General features: G+C 38.0%; 1 protein-coding gene across 2 annotated transcripts in view; it reads right to left on the bottom strand.

The window, feature by feature from the left end:
• LGR4 (leucine rich repeat containing G protein-coupled receptor 4) overlaps positions 1 to 21,703 on the bottom strand; it is a 108,752-nt gene that overhangs the window by 33,514 nt on the left and 53,535 nt on the right. For both annotated transcript variants that reach the window (XM_077960530.1, NM_001265665.1), the window contains 1 exon segment: positions 14,063 to 14,134. In XM_077960530.1, the coding sequence (XP_077816656.1) occupies positions 14,063 to 14,134 (72 nt within the window).

Here is a 21,703-nt window from a genome sequence, read left to right as displayed (position 1 = left end):
CAAGTTGGTCAGGCTGGTCTCAAACTCCTGACCTCAGGTGATCCACCCCCCTCAGCCTGCCAAAGCCCTAGGATTACAGGTGTGAGTCTGAGTCACCGGGCCTGGCTCTCCTTGTTTATTTTTACACCTACCTTTTTTTTTTTTTTTTTTTTTTTTTGAGACAGAGTCTCGTTCTGTCGCCCAGACTGGAGTACAGTGGCGCAATCTCAGCTCACTGCAAGCTCCGCCACCCAGGTTCACGCCGTTCTCCTGCCTCAGCCTCCCAAGTAGCTGGGACTACAGGTTCCCGCCACCACGCCCGGCTAATTTTTTGTATTTTTAGTAGAGATGGGGTTTCACTGTTCTACACCTATTTTTGAAACCACACATAGGAAGTATCACAGGTGGTACTCAAACATAGCCAGGCTGCTTCTCCTGGGATGCCATTCTATTCCCTCAAGTGGGTGGATCACCGCAGTGCCGCGTATGTGTGAAGCACACTAGGCACAACCACCAGCCCATGACACTGCCTCTAGAGAAGGCATTTCTAGTTCAAAACTGAACTAAAGCATTTAACAGGATGCGAGTGACATTCTTTTATTAAATATAATTTGAAATCATCAAGATCCAAAATTTTGGCAACTGCCTTTTTTTTTTTTTTCTTCTTGAGATGCAGTGGAGTTTTGTGCTGTCTTCCAGGTTGGAGTACAGTGGCATGATCTCAGCTCACTGCAAACTCCACCTCCTGGGTTCAAACAAGTCTCCTGCCTCAGCCTCTGGAGTAGCTGGGATTACAGGCGCCCACCACTATGCCCAGCTAATTTTTGTATTTTTAGTAGAGACGGGGTTTCACCATGGTGGCCAGGCTGCTCTCAAACTCCTGACCTCAGGTGATCCACCTGCCTCAGCCTCCCAAAGTGCTGGGATTACAGGTATGAGCCACCACACCCGGGTGGCAACTGTTTTAAAAAGCAAAATACATACTTCTTAAAGTCCTGGGCCATATATTTATTAATATGTCATGGGCTATGTGTTCAGAACTATGTTGGCTCCTGTGAGAAATAAAGACTGAAAGAGGTATACTGGTTCCCATGTAGGAGCATTTGGTATCAATATACATAACAAAAAACTATCATTTGTGTAGTACTTTTCATTTTCCTTGTCCTATTATTATACAGGTTGAGCATCCCTAATCTGAAAATGTAAAATCTGAAATGCTTCAAAGTTCGAAGCTTTTTGAGGGCTGACATGCATGACACTCAAAGGAAATGTTCATTGGGTATTTTGAATTTCAGATATTCAGATTTATGATGCTCAAGCAATGGAAATATTCTAAAATCTGAAAAACTGTGAAATCCAAAACACTTCTGGTCCCAAGTATTTCAAATAAGGGATACTGAACCTCCTGGCCCTCAAAACCACCCTGTGTCATGGGCCAAGCAAGCTTATCGCCCCCTCAGTCCTCCTGTTTTTTCGTTTTTCTTTTTTTTAAAGATAAGGAATATGAGCCTATTTCCTACGTGCCTTCCCCAAAGACCTACAGCACCTAAATAATGTAAATCCCAGGAATAAAACAATGTAAATAAACTAATGTAAATCCTAGAAACAGAAAAGTGTTGTTTTGTGTTATTTTATTCCTTTTCTTTCTTTTTTTTCTTTTTTTTTTTTTTTGAGAAGGAGTCTCACTCTGTCAACCCAGGCTGGAGTGCAGTGGTGCAATCTTGGCTCACTGCAACCTCTACCTCCCAGGTTCAAGCGATTCCCTTGCCTCAGCCTCCCGAGTAGCTGCGATTACAGACGCCCGCCACTATGCCTAGCTAATTTTTGTATTTTTAGTAGAGATGGAGTTTCACCATGTTGGCCAGGCTGGCCTTGAACTCCTGACCTCAAATGATCCACCCACCTTGGCCTCCCAAAGTGCTGGGATTACAGGCGTGAGTCACCGCACCTGGCCTGTTTTGTGTTATTTTCTACCATTGACTTCAAGAGGACCAGAGGATATGGTTACTTAGTGAATAAAGAGGGCTAACGACTAACAGCATCCTTTATAGTTCTGCTTCGACACTGTTGCTATCAGTATAATCCTCATCTGAGACAGCACATCAGAATAGTTCTACATCAACTAACGATGTACTACCCCATTTCTTCACATACTAGGGAAGACTTTTGCATCTTCATATAACTCTTATGAAAGTATATGTAAAAATTTTATGTTTTAAGAATGTACATGAATTAAGAAACCCTTATTATGGAAATTCTCAAGGTTTTAGGATAGCTTTCCTTTGCCGAGAAGGGAGAAGTTATTTCACATATATTTCATATTATATATTTCTATTTAAATGCACGACAATGAAAGCCATAATGCTTAACAAAAAATAAGTATGTTTCTGCTAAAACTTGGTTTACAGGCCATCTAGAACTCTTCTACCTACTAAAGAGCTTTATATTCAATTCAAGGAAACTTTAAGTTCCACCCGCACCAAATTGGCCTTGTGTCTCCCACTTCTTACAGGAACCCATGGAATACTTTATTTTATAGGTAAATCAGTAAAAACCCAGGCAACAGTTACACTTCCTGAGCAAAGTTATCCTGACAACCTAGTCATTTACCCTCTGGAAATAAGCACATGCAATATCCGCCCATGTGAGGAAATAATATGTTCCAGCTTTAAAAAAATTTACAGCCAACGTCAACCAACAAATATTTATTGAGTTTCTACTACAGGCCAAGTACCCTAGGTATGGCAAAGGAGGTACTGCGTTTTCCCATGACATTTCTTGTCTCATTTCTTTTAAATAAGGACAGTTCATTAATCACAAACTTCAATGGAATTCCATTTTTATATAGACAGATAAGGTTTCTTACATCAATTCAAAATGAGAAGAAATCCTTTATCTTAATCCCTCCCTCCATTTCAAGTTCAAGAATGTGGTAACTGCACCAAGGTCATATAGAAGTGTGACAACAGGCCCTGCCCTTCCTTAGAGAAAAGTCAATAGAGTTGAGGAGACAAGTACACACTGACACACTTGACGCACGAAAGAACAAGGCATGCAATACGCTGCTAAGTGGTGAGGAGTAGAGAGAGTGCAAGAGGGGCTTGGAAAAGGAAGATCAGAGAAGGCTTCACATGGCAGAAAGGGCTCAAATGGCTGTATAAACATGGGTAAAATGTGAATATAGAGAGGTACGCTGGCAGACCCTGTTCGTTGCCTGCCTAACACCCATTCACGCCTTCCTGGCAGAGCCTATATTTGTTCAAATATCCTCTCGTCCACATGACTCAGCTCCATGAGTAAATACCAACTGACCTTAACCCATCCTGCTGGTCCCATTCCAGTAACTGGTTTAGGGATAGACCTGTGACCCCAGCTCTGGTTAATGAAGTGACAGGAAGTCTACCAGGGGTATCTGAGAAAGACAGTTCTACTCCTAAATGAGAATACATTAGAAGGATGACCCTTTTCTCCTTCTAGGTGCTTTCCTGTCTAAGTATTCTATGTGGAGTGATAACAGGATGGTACAGCCCCTCCTGGGGAGAGCACACTAGGAAGTAGGAGAGAGCCTGGGTTCTTGATGACGTGGCTGAGAAACTCCATGAATCAGCCCTGGAATAGTTCTACCACCTTGTCATGTACGATAATACACTTCCTTACTGTTTAAGTTACTTTTAATTGAGTTTTGTCACTTGCTGCCAAAAGCATGTTAACTGCCTAAATGATAACTATTCTTCTTTTCTTACCTAGTAATAGAATGCTGATTTTAGTCCAGACAATGATATACCCAGCCCAAAAGTCCTGTTTCCCAGCATCCCCTGCTGTTTGGCCATGTGAGATGTGAACAGATGCATTGTGTGGTATGTTCAAGATGGCTTCTTAAAGGAAGCTGGCTACTGGGAACTATGCCCCTCTTTATTCCCTACTTCATCCTATCTACTGCTGAGGATAGGGTCTTGATGGCTACAGCTCCAGTACACAGTCATCTAGTGATCTTGACATGTAAGCGAATACACGAAGAACTACAGAGCAGAATATCAGGGCCTACATCTCTGCCAACTTTGTGGCACATCATAGTAGCTCCAGGTCACCAGGCTGCAGATTTCATATTCAGGTAAATAAAATACAGCCTGGTGTGTTTAAAGACACTGTTACTTGGAGTTTTCCATTATAAACAGTTAAATCTAATTGTAATACAAGAATTTAGGAAAAGACCTAAATTTGGCAAGCCACACTGTAATAAAAGCAGCACAATTAAAGACAGTACATCTAATAAACAAAGACTAGATAGGATAAGAATGTTTCACAGCTGGGTGCGATGGCTCATGCCTGTAGTCCCAACACTTTGGGAGGCCAAGGCAGGAGGATTGCTTGATCCCAGGAGTTACAGACCAGCCAGGGCAACCCCATCTCTACAAAAAATACAAAAATTAGCTGGGCACGGTGGCATGCACCAGCTACTCGGGAAGCTGAGGTGGGAGGATCACCTGAGCCCACGAGGTCAAGGTTGCAGTAAGCTGCATTGCACTCCAGGCTGGACAACAGAGTGAGGCCCTGTCCAAAACTGCTGTTCATAACACCACCACAAAGCAAGAGATTTGTTACATAAAATGTGAATCATCCAAATGATAAAGCACTATGCATTTATTAGATGATGGTAAAAACTAGATGCATTAATATGTAAATATTATAATATGGCAGATATAGTATAAATGGCAAATATAGTAGGAGTCTATTTTTAAAGGAAATTGTATACATATACTCGGAGAAAAGTTTGGAAGGATGTACAAAATATTAACCATAGTTATCTCTCCATGGTAGGATAATGGCTCCATATCTTTCAAATACGATAAATCTTCAAGATTTAAAAAACTGAGTATCCACTTATTTTTTGTAATTGTTTTTAAAAACAATTTTTTATTAAGCATTTTTTATTAAGTCCAGTTTTTATTAAGCATTTTTATAACTACAATTTTTTTAAAAAGCTGAATGTATCTGTGATACAAATATTCTAGCATATCTAAAATGATCATCTTTGAAGTATGCATATAGTCCAGACTAACAGGTAGTGAACAGGGGAAAATGATGAACAAATTCTAAGTCAAAGGTCCCACTAAAGCACATATTTATTGCGTTGAATAAGCATGGCTTGACTAAGAGTGGTCAATGTATGAAAGAAATGACTTGGCCTATTTTCGTGCTGGAAAATTGAATCCCACTAGTAGAAAATCAAACACATTTTCATTTACTTATAGTCACTACTATATTTAGCCAAAGAATAGTCAGTATTGATTAAAATAAATAAATGAACCAGCAAACCATGGTTTCATTTGCCTCTCTACACTTTTGGAACCCCATGCCAAACACTGTGATACTGAACCACTTGATTCTCCTGCTTGATTTCCACTAGTCCCCTATGAAGTTCTGATTAATCAAATCCAAACTCTGATTCCATCACATCTTTCATCACCTTCATTCCTGGCTGCTAAGCACTATGGGACAAAATGAAAGATCTAGTTGGTTTCACTGCAAATTTATATTATCTAAGCCCAACTCGGTCCTTACAATTCTTCAATGATACTTTCTTCATTTCAGACTGACCCAATTAAACAAATGTTTCCCACAGTATGCCTAGTCCCTAGATCCTAGTGTCCTGTGAATAACTACGGTTTCCTTCTGCCCAGCAGGTCTTCCTTTCTCTTTTCTTCTGCTTCCTTTGGGGACTTCTCAACTCCAAGCAGTCCTACCAGGATGAGTCCAAAACCCAGGTGGCACCATACCATCCCAAACAGACTGCAAGGATAGGCATATGAGGTCAGTCTGGCCAATCAGGATCCCCATAGGAGTTTTGCAGTGAAGAACACTTTTAGATATTTATTTTGGGTGCCTAGATGCAACAATGTACTGAAAGGTGTATTTCCCACTCTATGGAGACAGGCTGTTTGCAACAGGAAAGAATGAAGCCAAAACACAAAAGTAGAGACAACTGAAGCTAAGAAATGGAAAGCATGAGAAAACTCTTGTAGCTTTAAGCCTCAAGAGCCAATAACATCTGAAGCCAACTCCACTTCTGGACTGTCTAGTTCTATCTACATGCAACAATAAATCCTCTACTATGCCTCAGCTGGGTTTCTGTCTCTTAAACCCAATAGAGTCCAGTCAAATGCAGTACAGCTTCTAAGTTTTAGCCACTCTCCAAAAACCCCCTATAAGAAGTCCCCAAATGCCTGTTTCTTGATGAGCTTCTTTACCCAAAAGTCACTTTCACCAACTTACTGAAATGATTCCAAAATACTTAAAGAAGTCAAGGCCCTTTCTCAGTATCTAGTCATGGGCATCTTTCTCCAGCATGTCAGTGTTGATCCCTCATTTCTTTGTGAAAAACCTCTCCTCCCACAGCTCCTGGGGCAGAGTTCTGCCCCAGTTCTCCTGCTCCTCTGGCACTCGGTCTTCTTCCCACAGCCTGATTCAAGTGTTTCCCAAGGAGTTGTCTTTGGCCTTCTTCCCTTTTCTTCTACCCTCTTTCCCTTGGCAAGCTCTTTCAGTCTAATGTTTCCAGTAATGACCTCAAAATAAAAGACTCCAAAATCTATACCCATGATATACTATTCTATAATCTATGCCCTTCAATCTCTATCCTGGACTCTACTCCTGAATTTCCAGTTGCCTCCACCCATATCCCACCTGAACTCCACATGTATGTTAAAAACAGCATTTAATTATCTTCTCTTCTAAAAAATTTTCTCTTTCTGCATTGTTGCTAATTTTGTCAAAGCACCAGCAGACTCCTGGTAATCCTTTTTTTTTTTTTTGAGATGGAGTTTCGCTCTTTTTGCCTAGGCTGGAGTGCAATGGCGTGATCTCGGCTCGCCGCAACCTCCGCCTCCCAGGTTCAAGCAATTCTCCTGCCTCAGCCTCCCGAGTAGCTGGGATTACAGGCATGCGCCACCACCCCGGCTAATTTTGTATTTTTAGTAAAGACAGGGTTTCTCCATCATGGTCAGGCTGGTCTTGAACTCTCGACCTCAGGTGATCCACCTGCCTTGGCCTCCCAAAGTGGTAGGATTATAGGCATGAGCCACCATGCCCAGTGACTCCTGGTAATCTTAAAATTCAGTGTTAATGATGTTACCCCTATCATCCCAGCCAAGACATTCTCCTGATTCTGTTTCCATAACATCTTTTGAATAGGTGCCCTCCTCCTTCTCCCTGCCTCCCATCTGCCCTAATTCGGATTCTCATAATTCTCACCTAGATGATTGCCATTGGCATTTTCATTTCTCCCTGAACTCTCAATTTCAAACTCTCTGCTATGAGACTACATTTATCGAAGGTCATATTGAACAAATCATTCCCTAGCTCAAAAAAACTTCAAGAGTCACTCAAGAGTTTAAACTCTGTCAGTCTGCCAAAATGTCCTTAGTCTAGCCCCAAACTCTATGTATCTTTTCCATAACTTCCTTTCAATAATTCAAAATTGCAACCAAACCAACCATTTTTACCACCTATCCCAGTCTCTGTCCCCATCTTTGCTCACACTCCTCTGCAGATCCTTGCACATGTTCTCTTGAATAACTCCTCCTATCCCTCAAGGCTCTCCAGAAATGCCATTGTTCCTTCTTGCTAGAAGTAATTTCCCTTCTGATCTGAACTCCCATAACAAGTATACCATCCCTCTCCCTTGAAGGCAAGAATCCCATTTGGTGCACTGAACGTAGTGGTTCAGCCAACAAAAGTTTGTTGAATGTATTATACATTGTCTAGCAAGTCCTTCCTCATTCCCCTTTCCACATCTATAGGGGCATAGTCAGATCTGGGATTGACACCTAGCTTATAATGAGCTATGTAAACTTGGGTCAGTCACTTAACCTCTCTGATGAAAAGCTCAGGCTATCCATCAGCAAAATGGGAATAAAGATAGCTCACAGAGTTTTATGAGTTAAAACAAAACAATGTTTTCCAGAAGAGCCTATGTGGCGTATTAGTACAAGCTCCCTCATGATTTCTCTGTTTTCACCCTTAATCTCTACTCTGAGAGCTCCCCAAATGACACACTATAGGGAATGGCTTGAGTAAGATAAGTAACACTCCTATATGACTTCTGTATGTGCTTCGCAACAATAAGGGCAGTGATCTTTGCTAATATTTTTAACTGTGAAACATCACCAGAGCAACTGAGGAATTATTTTGCTTTTTCTGGGACATTACTGCAGTCAATAGAGCTTATCTGAGAAGGCTACATCAGGGGAGTAAACGTTAAGTGAGTCAAACTTTAGTTTGGAAGCAAAGGGAATTCCTTGTATTAGAAGAGAACAATAGCTACTTTGTACAGCTCTGAACAACCCAGAAAGACTATTTTGAGACTAGGCATCTCAGAGATACAAAAATTGGTAAGATATAGAAGAGATGGCATTGAACTCTGTAAGGTCTAATTCTGGCTCAGTTACATATTAACTGTGTTACTGCGGACAAGCTACTTATCTACTATTGGGTCTTGATATTCCCATCTGTAAAATGGTATGGCTAGATAAGGAAATTTTATTCTGGGAAGAACTCCTTGTTCACAAATTTGTTCAGTAAACTTACTACAGGAAATACTGGGCAGCTGATCACCTTTGACAGTTAGATGTTGACCTACTTAGAGTTGCAGGTAATAGTGAGTGGATGGTCCCTTTAGCTTCCCTCCAATTCTGTGCCTTTTGAGGCAACATTATAGCTTAGAAATTAAGAGCAATGACTTGAATCAGATTAACATAGATTCAATTCCTGGCTGTGCTTTTATTCTATGAGCACAGTTAGGTTTTCCACCTCTTTAAAGCCTCCATGTCATCATCTGTAAATAAGTAATAATAAACTCCTCATAGGGGTCTCAAGAGTATTAAATGCAGTAGAATATATTTTTAGCACATAATTTTTAGTATTAACTTTGGTAAAGACTATGAAAAAATAGTTTTAGAAATTTAAAATGAATTATTGAAACACAGGAACCAGATATAATTTATTATTCTGGATAATATCCTGGACCAGATTTTTTTTTTCTTTTTCTCTAAAGGATATCAGTGAGACAGCTGTTGAAATTTGAATAAGAATTGTAGATCAGATGATACTATATATCAAAGCTAGTTTTCTGAGTTTGACAATTGTCTTGCGGTTATTCAAGAGAATATCCTTGCGTTTCTGGACTACACAATGCAATATTTAAAGATTTATCTACAATTTACTCTCAAATGGTTCCGAAAAATATGTACATATATTTTGTATGTGTGTGGAGAGAAACAGAGAGAGAAAGTTAACATTTCGGAAATCGGAGTGAAGGGTATATGAAAAATTATGCTTGCAATACTTTCTAAGTCTGAAAATACCTTGGTACAGAATATTATATTGATGTGTGTGCAGAATGTTTTTAAATATGTTTTGTATATGCTATTATCATGAGTTGAATTACATATATGAATTGAATAGCTGTATTTGACATATGTTATGTGTGTGTATAAATATGTAATTCAATTATTTTAAACTATTTAATTTGACCCACCCGTTTTTATTTGATTTTAAAACTTTCTGTCTAAATTATTTACCAGTCCCCTTCTGTAAAGCAGTAATTCCATTTAGAAATAACTGTCCTATAGGTGAAATAAAATGACAGGTAATCTTCAATTGAGGTCTTGTGAAGAGACGTAAGTTTCACTTTAGCATCGTGAAGTCTTCCAAAGTCAAATCATGTTTTGAAACGACTGGAATTATCCTAGTCATATAGTGTGCATTAAACAGTAACTGTCCAAGTGCCAAAGCTGGCAATGGCTTCTACTGCTTTGCCACATCAAAGTAACAGCCACAGCAATTTTTTCAGTGACAGGCTATGGAAAATTAGCTGGATATTCCTTCTACTGTTTCTAACTCAATCATTTTCACAGCTCCAAATTTCAGCCATCCCCCAAATGACTACTGATACCCAACAAGCCTAAAGGAGAGCCAAAGCCACGTCTGACAACATCAGGTCAGGCAGCAGAGCCTGTCAACGCTAAGTGAATGTTTTCTTTAATCTGGCTTTCCTTTTACAATGCAAACAGAAACTGCAACTTCTATCCCCAAGCAAAACCATCTCTCTTCCAAATAACTTTAAGGAAGACTGCAATGTTTAAGATGATTAGTGAAATTTTTCACGGCGACATAGCACTTTATGGTCACAAATCACTTTTACATCAATTATCCCATATTCCCTTTACAGTACTTCTGTGAGAAGTTCCATTGTAAAGAATAGGAAAGTAAAGTGCAAAGATTTCAGAACCTTGCATGTACGGAATTTGGGGCCACAATCTATGTTTCTATATTCCCAAAAGGTGTTGGGGGAGAGCAGGAATCACTAGGTAACACTATTTATGAACTATAAAACTTTCAGAAAGTAGGTTAAATATACAGAAGGAGCAGGATTGGAAAAAGAGTGAGAAAAAAAGTAGGTTAAATGTGAAAACAAAACAACTGGCAACAATAGTATCTAAAGTACATTTCACTGAAAAAGTTGGATGGAATATTTTCCTAAGAACAAATATATTATCACTCACAGTGTTCCAGAAAGAACTGGGCTCTAGGGACCTGACTTCAAGTCCCAGCAAAACAACATACCAGGCTCATGAACTCCAATAGGCCATTAACCTCATCAGCTCAATGTCTACCTTTGTGAAACTGACTTTCCTTTCAGAGTTATGGGAATGGACTTCTGTTCATTGTAAAGCTCTAGACGCAATACTATTTACGATCCTATCTTTATAAAATGGAATTCTTTGGGCCCCAAATAGATCAGCTCTCTGTGTTCTCAGTCTCAGCAAACGGCACCCAGTTATTCGGGGCAAAAACCCTAGTCTCATTCCTATTACTCACCCAAATATCAAATTAAACTCCTTTAGGACAAGTCTAAATTTCTTATCTTAAAATGACCCTTCATTATCTGGCCTCATCTCCTGACATTTTTCCGTATGTACCCTTTAGTCTTGCCATAACAAGACACAACTTTATGTGTCCTAAAACTTCTGAAATTTTCCATCTCCATGCCTTCCACATGCTATGAAGTTCTTCCTAGAACACCCTTACTACTACCCTCATTTGGTTAATTCCTACATGTCCTTCAACACTCAGCAGAGGCTATTGTGGACGACTTTCCCAAATGCTACAGTCTTAAGAAAATACACTGTTTTAGGCCTCTGTCCCTGCACACGCGTCTTCACCATGATGCAACAAGTGTTAGTTTCATTTCTCCCTCTAGATCAATGTTGTCCAATAGAACTTTCTGCAATGATGGAAATGATCCACATCTGTACTGTCTAATATAGTAGCAACTAACCACAGGCAACTATACGAGTACTTGAAATGTGGCTAGTTCAACTAGGGAACTGAATTTTTCATTTTATTTAATTTTATTTATTTTAAATCTAAACATAATAGCTACCTGTGGCTAGTGGCTACGATGCTGGACAGCACAACTCTAGAGGGTCTGTCAACTCTGAAGATGGGTCATGCTTGTATCTGTATTCCCAGCACCTGCCACCTTGCATAGTGTAGGATTCAGAGTTTATTGAAAGAATAAGGAAATGTATAAGTATTCATACATACTTTTGTATTCTTGGGAAGTGATTTCTCCCAATACCCCAAGCATTCTATCACATTCAAACATTCACCACATCAAATTTTGCCAAACCCAGTCACATCTTGTAAAGCACACCTCATTAACTAACATGGAAAAAACCCTCAGCAAATAATTTCTACTCAGGGCATTTGGCTTCATGATCACTCTTAAATGACTTCCAGATGACTCCAAGACAAAGTTATGCTGTTTATGAAATATTACAATAGTCATGGCAGCATCATTTTGGAATGTCAAAATCAACTACATTGTTTAATAAGGAAAAAGCATAGGCTTTTTATATTTATTTTAGTATTTATATTAATGTGAAAAATAAATTCCCTTGAATGCCTACAGTACTGTAAAAGTTATTAAAGACTATTTTGAAGTATTCTTTAAAAATAACATTCTGCTCTCCTAACTGAATTCATTTTTGAAATACCATACAACATTTAGAGAGAGTATACGGACTTGATTTGATGGGTTTCATTACTATGATAGGAGAATATGGAGAGAATATGACCTTGCTACAAAGAATGAGCAGCCAAATTCAATTTGATTCCAATTAAAAGTCCTGGTTGGCAGAATTCATGTGGTTGGCATATGGTTGGTCATTTGAGATTTTAAGAAATCCAAGACGTGAACTTCGCTAAGCAGATTAACCAGGTTTGACTCCACATCCAGGTCCTCACTTCCAAATTCCTTAAAGATAACCGGCAATCAAAGGCATCAACAAAGATGGTCTGCACACAATGGCCCCATCCAGAATGAGGGGAGCTTCTCCATTGCTGGCCTGGTACATTACCTATCCCATAGTGATTAAATTATACAATGGCTGAAAAACCATTTGTTAATGTCCTTCCATTGCATAATTACTTCTGTAAAGAGAGACTAATCCTATAGTATCAAATTGTATGTGAAATAAAAAGGAAGAGGTAAAGCATCTTAAGGCTGGATAAGGGGGATGGAGGTGGAAAATTTAATGGTTTGCTTCTTTTAAACTCAATTGAAAAATATTAATTAAAAATAAATTTATTACAAAATAATTAATGTTCACTATAGGAAAAAAAAACATAGGAGGCAAAAATAAAACATATACTTTTACCCAAAGATAACATTTGGTATATACTCTTCTGCTTTTTTTTCTTATGCACTTTGAAAATAGTAAAATAAACATTAGCCAGCATTTATGTAACATTCATTCTGTTTCATGTACTGTCCTAAGCATTTAACATAAATGAATTCACTCTGTCTTCACTAGAACACTATGAGGGAGGGACCATTATTAGCTGCACCTTTCAGACAAAGAAACTGAGCAGAAAGAATAATTTGACCTAGCTCATAAACTTGTAAGTGGCGAATAATCTCTGTTCAACTTTTGCTGTGGGAGCATTATGTTCGACTAACTAGTGTGGGAGGAAACATTTCTCTGTATTAAATCTTTAACTACTATTTCAATATTCTATGAGAGAACACAACCTGGGTATCTTATTTGACTCCTGTTCCCCATTCTCTAGGGGAGGGGCCAAGCTAAAAGATGGAGGACATTCGCTGACTTGGATCTAATACTCAACAGCTGGGCTGTATGACACAATCTGTAATATGAATTTAGATTCCTTCAGGGCTATATCTCTTTGATGTTCTTAGTATGAAACTGTCACCCTCCTACCTCTATATATTATATAATCCATTAGCTTGGCCTTTAGAAGCCTATATTAACTTAATTCAAGTCGATTTTATTTTTTCACTGGGATTCTTAAAATATAATATACAGTTCCCAATTCTTTTAAAACCCAAAGTGCCTATTTTGATTATGGATTTCAAAAAAGTGTGGAGAGCACAACAAAAAGGAGGTTGAAACAAGGAGAAAATATTTCCACAGTGCAAACTGTTAAATTGGAAATGTAAGATGCAACTGACAAGTTCAGAAACGTTCTCAAAGTTAAAGGTGCTCATAGAGACCTGGACAGTGTTTCATGCCTTCACCCCATTTCCAAAGGTCATCTGCAATTGTCCAAGGGGTCCTACCCTCAGTTTTCTGCTGGCTTGCTGTTGAGATTGTTGCTCAATGACCCTGAAACACCTTGTGTTATTTTTTGTGGTTCTGTTACCCATATAGCAACTCCTTGGCAACAATGGTAATTATACAGCAGCCTTGTTATCTCAGAATAACACTGTAATTAACTGGTGTCACTGCAGCATTTGCAGTTATAATAATTGCAGCAAAAAAGTCCTGTGGAAGTAGCATTTTTTAAGTTATGGCTTTCAAAAATAGCTTCGGCAACTACGCTACTTAGAAAACCAAGTTTATTTCCTCCAAGAAACATGATTTCCTCCTCACAAAGCCCACTGAAACTAAGCTATCAGAATGTCTCCTAACAGAAAACATCAGACTTTCTCTGTAGCAAAAGCTTCCAAAATGAATTGGGGAAAAAGTCATACACACACATTTCTCAAAGTAATACTTACAGCTCTTCTAGAAAAGGAAAGTTCTTAAATGCATCTTCTGGCAACTGAGTAATGTTGTTCATACTGATATCCCTGGAAAACATAAAGTTAAGAATATTGTTAATTAAGTGGCATGAAGTTTAAAGCATTTAATCCAACAGAAAACGAACTAGGTGCTACAATTTTGTGAAAGGGCATAGAAGACACATAGAAACAGTCACAATTTGGCTTCAGAATGCAAAATTCAGAAAACACAGAAAAGCTAAATGTTTTGTTATAAATTATGTCACATAATTTAGAAATATACTCGGATCCTGTATTTTCCCCTCTTAAGTATCATTGGAAAAAAAGTCTCAAACTACCTACAATAAGTGGGCCAGGGTGACTTCCCTGTGCTCTGGTATTCATGGCAGTACACATACCTATCAAAATAAACCAATGAATACTCTAGGAACGATACATAGAATTTGCAGGTGAGGGTGGCTTCTGGAGTCACTCAAGGACAATAAAAGCATGTCCTAGCTCTACCCTAGTCATATTTTCTTCAAAACCTATAAAAGTCCTCCAGGTAACAGTTGTCAGTGGATTTCATGTTCCGCCTATGAATAGATGCAGGCTAAGGACAAGTGCATACATGATAGGTATGCGGTCCATTTCCAGTTTTCCCTTAAGAGCGTCCACAGAAAGAAAACTCACCCAACAATATAACTCAACAATTCACTAGTTCAAACAGCTAAAAAATACTTTATTAACCATTTCCCTCTTCCCTGGCAGCTGCCTTTTGAACTGGCTTTCTCTGCCACACTCCACTTGAGGTCAGCACCGTGAAAGACAGGTTAAAACAGCCCCATAAGGGAAAGTCCCAGCATGCGCTGGGGCAGTGGAGCTGCCTCCTTCAGTTCCATGGTGTTTAATTCTGTGGCTGAGCCCTTGGGTCTCCCCTCTCGAGAACCTGGCATGAAAGTTCACATGTGAGACATGCCCATTAGTACAGTACATATATTGGTATGAGGAAGGAGAAGAGAAATGAAGCATACCAAAGTCAGCTAACAATACTAATACTGTGTTATTACATCCATTCCATCAGGTAAAATTTTCTTTTAAAGGAGGCAACACCTTCAGTATCATGCTAGGTACAACCTTTCTCCCCATCTTTCCTCTCACTAAAATTTAGAAATGGAATCCACATCCTTTCTTACTAGACTTTCCCAATGCAGGTTTGGAAAAGTTTTTGGCTTGGGAATAACAGTAACAGTAGCAGCAACAAAAACGGCAGGAGCAGCAGCTAAGATGCAGTGCATGCTTGTAACATGGTAAGACTAGACAGAAAATCTTACTTTACAAATGGGGAAACTGAGGCTTACTGAGGTTAAAAAAGCTTCCCCAAGACCATTCAACAAGCGGTATAACAGAAAACACCAGAGCCTATGACGTTAAGTGCAAATCATGAGTCTTCTTAAGTATTATTTGAATCCTGTTATTAATACTTTTCTCCAGTGGTAGTCAAAATGTAAAACAAATAATTGAGTCCCATCAAGCTTAAAAACTGGGAAGAATAATGCCCCTAACACCTTCACATAATTATCCATGAATCTCTGGAAGAGCACTTTTGCTTGACAACTGGGGTTTAAAAAAAAAAAAAAAAAAAAAAGGAGGACCAGGAATAGCTTTAGCAATTAAGGAACCAACATTAACCAATACTAATATACATTTCTTAGCACAAGAAATTTCCCTTTAGATGAATCTTATGACCATAGAGACATAAGTGCACTCTAAAATTTTATATCACTGAAAACAACTCAAGTCCTACTAAAGAAACTTATAAGAAAAGTCAAATTACTATGCTTCTCTAGGAATTACTATTTTAAAACCCAGGCCTCAATACTACTTTAGTCAGTGATCATTAGCCCTGGGGGAAGGGGAGAGGAAATGCTTTGTTTTTCATAAACACTCTAGCAAGATACTGGAGAAATGGCATCAAAACAGGGGTCAGAAAAGGCAGGCGCAACTCCCACCCTGCCACATAGCCATTGTGTGATACTGGGCCTCCATCTGCTCATCAGTAAATTGAAGCTGATTGGTTGGGTGGCTTCCTGGCCTGACATGATATACTGTCGCCTTTATACTGATATTATATGCTGATTCAACCTTTTCTGTAGTTTCTTCATGGAGGAGTCCACCTTTTCAGATAAAAACAGATGAGATTCATTTTATAGAATGTTTCTGAAAAATTTATCACGACGCAAAGTTTAAAGACTATCCCTCTGTCATTGTTAAATTACTAAGTCACTCTCATGGGAGATACGTTTGGCCTTAACCAGTAAAATCATTCTCAAGAATACAACAAAACATTTAATCATATCGAAAGCAAAATAATGATCCGATATGAGTAAACAATCATTCTGTAAAATATCAGACAGTTGTGGTGCTTTTTAGTCATTCCAATAAAAAGAGAAAGGACGACAATAACTGCTTTACAAAATGAGGCATTCTGTACAGTTTTCTAAGCTTGGCACACCTGAATTCAGGTGAGATATCACTGTAACAGAAAAACTGATTAATTTCCTCATCAGAAAAAGGTCTGGGAGAGAACCAATTAATTGCCTCACCAGAAAAAGACACATAATTAGAGACAATTTACACCACACTATTCCAGTTTTTTAAAACATGCATACACACACACACACACACACGCAGCTCTCATTTTTTTCCTTATAGTAACAAGACATAACATGTAGTTTTGCTGTGAGCTGTTAATGCAATTAGTGAGACTCCATATTTACAAACTAATATATGTAAAACACACAGTGAGTTTTTCTTTCAAAGCTTCAGATTCAGGAGCAATACTTATTTCTAAATTTTTCTTAATTTCACACACCCGGAGAGGTTCCCTCTTTAGAGATGTTTTCTCTCATACTTTCTGGGATTCAGTTACAACATTTATGAAGTAAAAAGTTGGGGGTGGGGGCAGTGGTGAGCTACAAGATGCTATCTCTGGAGAAGCTCTGGAAACCTGTGGTGACAGAGTATAGATGCGTGGGTATCCATTTAAAATAATGAGGGCTGATGGTGATAAACAACCTATGGATAGTCTTAAGAGTAAATTCTAGACCTGACATTACCAACACCATAAAGAGACTTTATAAATAAGAGGTTAGAAATGATGACCTATGACAATAATTACAAATATATGAGGCTCAAAAGCCATATAAATTACTATGATACATAAAAAAAAGGAAATAAAAGGAAGTTGTTTAAAGAATTTTCAGCCAGAAGATGCTCCCACAGATTAGTACCTTCAAATTCACATGAGTAGCACAATCTTACCAGTGGCATCAGTAATAAATCCCAGGAATTCACCTTCTGGGATACAGAACTAAATATAAATATATATCATATGAGGTCAAAGCACCACCAACTCACAAATATCTCAGAAGGGCAATTTCCAGAGAGCTGATGGCCTTACTTGGAGCCAGCATTGAATACAGGCTTTGGCGCCAGACAGACCAAGGTTTACATATGAATTTACTACCACTAGCTGTGTGATCTTTGCAAATTGTTCATCTTTTCTGTGCCCTGGTTTCTTCGTTTGTAAAATGGAGGCAGTAATAACTGAACCTTATAGACTGCTGTGAAGATCAGAAAATGTCAGGTCATGTGTAATAAGTTCAACAAGAAAAAGCTGTTATCTCATCATCATCCCCTGTTTTTGCTGCTCCTGGAAGCCATCTGAATACAATGGACCAAGACCAGACTAAAAGGAGACACCACATTGCCTTTGTTGGCCTTCTCAGAAAGAAATCACTTTTACAGAAGACACTAAATGTTGCAGAAGGCCTAAAACTTGGAGCGGTTGTTCCTAAACACAAAACTAAACTCCAGAACCCCAGGAGACAAAGATTTTAAGCTGGGAGAACCCTTCGAGATCAAATACTTCATTTAAACGAAAGATTAGAAATACAAAAGCACACCACCTTCCCCGAAAAATAAACATGAACTCCCAAATACCAGCAGTCACTGATTTCAAAATTAAAATTTAAAGGGTGCAATTGTTTAATTGAAACTGCCAAATCTCTCCAGTGGTTAAACTCTCATCTTTTTTCCCCCATAAAATTCACTAATGCTAAAGTATCTACAGAGTAAAGAATATCATGTTTCAACAAGGTACCTTTTAAGATCCCTGTAAAATGATCCCTAAGCGAGCCCAACCAGTTTGCTGATGGCTAAGCATGTACCACTGTGGACTCTAACACTGCATCCTTATTGGGTCTGGGCCTTCTGCCACAGAATTATTTAATTTTAAATATACTGTGATTGACCCAATGTTATCTAAATTTGAACAAGCCCTCCTATTTGTATTAGATAAAACTGTACTGCTACTACTATATTGTTGATTTTATCTTAAATATTACCTGGCAGTTTAAAAAGTCACTGAATTATATACAGGTTCAAGAGAACACAGGGTTCTCTAAAGTGTTCTCTCGGAAAAGAAAAAAAAAATGATGGTGCTGTCCATAAACTCAAAAAACACATGTTGATAATGACCAAGAAGGTCACCTTCAAATCTTAAAAATAAATTAAAAAAAAAAAAACAACTCTCCCAATGACTTTTCCAGGGTGTATAGTATGACCAAAAACTAAAAACTAAAAATGAACTTTGCAAAATGCCTCCGGTGGAACAAATTTGAAGGGAAGGTCTCTCTCAACCACAAGTAGTAAAGACACACATAACACCGAAGTTCTAATCAAAGTTCATTAAGGATTTGATTTCTGACACTATTCCATATCTTTGGGCAAGTAATCTCATTTTCTCCCCACCTTTTTATAATAACCAAAGTAACCACTGTTAATTGTTTTTAAAAAATTGAAATACAGAGAAAACCATCCCCAATATCAACACCCGCTGGTACCACTGCCATATTTCATGAATTTCATTACGTATTTTTTCTATGTATGGTACATATTTTTACAAATCTGAAATCGTATAGTTCTGAACATGTTCATCTCTTGACACCAAAAAGATTCTTCATTTGCAAAATGAAAAAAATCTTCCTCGAAAATACCTTCAAATGAAAGTGTAAACACTGAAGTCTAATATATATCAATCTATTTTTAGCAGCCCATACATCATGGGATTGGAACATCTTTGCTACTGAAAGCCACCATGTCAAAAGGAATAGAGGTTAATTAAGGGCTTTCCTTTACAAGAGGAAAAGGAGATATCCTGTCATCCATTTAACAAATATTTACAAAATATCCATTATGCACATACGTGCAAGGTACTGTGCGAGGATAGTAAGGCTTTTATGCAAAAAGATGTTATCAATAGGGTTTTTTTTTTTTTTGTATTAAACTCCATCAGTCCACTCTATTCTTAACTTGCTATTACTGTTGAAGATATTGTTGCAACATTCAATTAAATTTAACTGTTTTAAAATTGCATTATTTCATTTTGAAAACAAGAACAGCTACATGAAGATATGGCTATTTAAACTGTAGAAATGCGGCCAAAACAGTGTATGTGCCATGTTAGATTTTGCTCCAAAGATATTTTTTGTTGACCCTACATGTTTTAGCATGACTAGAATCCAACCAAGTGTCACAATAGACACCCTTCTAATGTCTGTGCACCATTTCTACTACAAACAGTTTTGAGCAGCAGGATAAACTGGCTCCATGCTGTCTGACATCTTCTCTGTTTTTTTCAGGTACCAAGGCTCAGTACTTCCCAGCAAGAGGAATCCAAAACATGCTTCTCTACAGCCTTGGAATTCTTAAGGGGACAGATGCCACAACACCCATATTGACACTTAAAAATAAACATTAATTATGGCAGAGACAAGTTATCAACTTGTAAAGTCATCTATTTAAGGTACTTCAACATCCTAAGTATAATCTTTCTTAACAACTTGGAAAGCCTAGAGAAAATGTCACCTTCAAATCTTAGAAATGAATTTTAAAAACTTGTTTCTATCAGAAAAACATTTAATTCATTTTATGATCATCTACTTTAGTGGATTGAAATATTTTTCTTTTTTTTCTTTTTTTTTTTTTTTTTGAGACTGGAGTCTCACTTTGTTGCCCAGGCTAGAATGCAGTGGCACAATCATGGCTCACTGCAGCCTCAACTGCCCAGGCTCAAGCAATTCTCCCACCTCAGCTTCCCAAGTAGCCGGGACTACAGGCAAGCACCACCTTACTCGGCTAATTTTTTTTTTATTATTTGTAGACCAGGTCTCACTATGTTGCCCAGGCTGATAAAACCTCTATTTTAGTACCTTTTAGGATATTCCCTTCAAAGACTTTCAAAGCTGTGCTGCCATTGTTAAGAAAATGAAACAACACAAAAAAGATTGGGAAGAAATATTTACAAAAATATAAATAATTTCTATTACAATGTATAAAGAACTCTTACAATCAATAATAAGAAAAGTCTGATTTTAAAATGGGCAAAAGATTTGAACAGATACTTCACCAAATAAGATACACAAATGGCAAATAAGCACAGGAAAAGATGTGCATAGTAGTTAATAAGGAAATGCAAATCAGACCACAATGAGACATCTTACAACTATTAGAATGGCTAAAATTTTTTTAAATAGCAGCTAAAATTTTTTTAAATAGCAGCTGACAATATCAAGTACTGATAAAGATGTAGAACAACTGGAACTCTCATCTGCTGTTGGCAATAAGCAAGATGGTACAACCACTTTGGAAAACAGTTTGGTAATTTCTCATAAAATTAAACATATACTAATGACTATATGACCCAGGAATCCTAGACATAAATTATATATATTTGCCCCAAACTGGAAACAACCTGAATTAGTGAATGGATAAAGAAATTCTGGTATATCCATACAATGGAATATTATCCAGCACAAAAAGGAGCAGACTACTGATATAAGCAACAACATGGATGATTTCAAACACCTTATACTAAGACAAAGAGGCTAGATGCAACAGGTTACATATTGCATGATTCTATTTATACAGCATTCTGGAAAACGTGAACTTCTAGACACAGAAAATTGATCAGAGGTGGTAACAGCTGGGGGGTGGAGAAAAGACTGGCTACAAAGAGGCATTAAAAACATTTATGTGGTGATAGAAATGATCTATATCTTGATTTTGATAGCAGTAACACAACTGTACAGTTTTTCAAAACAACTATATATTAAAAAGTGTGAATTTGGCTGTATGTAATTAAGCCTTAATACCTGTATTTTGTGGGGTTTTTCCTTTATAACTAAGGCATATATGATAGTGTCTCCTCACATTTCTCCTTCAAGAAACAAAAAATTCATCCTATGTCTAACCATTCTGCAAGTCCTACTCCAAATGAAAAATTGCGATGCATAGCTCTGTCTTGAGAATCGAGAAACATGGGGGCTCTTTTCTGTCTTTGCGATTTTGGCTATCAATTTGTAGCAGAACACTGGGCTCAGTTTCTTCATTATCTCTTTACTAAGCACCTATTAGGTCTGTGCCTGTGTGCTAGGATGAGTGAGACATAGTCTCTACCCTCAAGAGCTGTCTGAGGCAGTGAGAGGAACAAAACAAGTAAATACTATGACATGTGTGACCCAGCAAGTGAAGATGATCGAATCAGACCTGGAGCTCAAAAAAGCCTTCCAACACCAAAGCTGCTGTGCAGTTACA

Source organism: Macaca mulatta, chromosome 14 (assembly GCF_049350105.2).
Source record: "Macaca mulatta isolate MMU2019108-1 chromosome 14, T2T-MMU8v2.0, whole genome shotgun sequence".
In the NCBI taxonomy this organism is placed as follows: domain Eukaryota; kingdom Metazoa; phylum Chordata; class Mammalia; order Primates; family Cercopithecidae; genus Macaca; species Macaca mulatta.
This window is presented reverse-complemented; position numbering and strand designations above follow the sequence as displayed.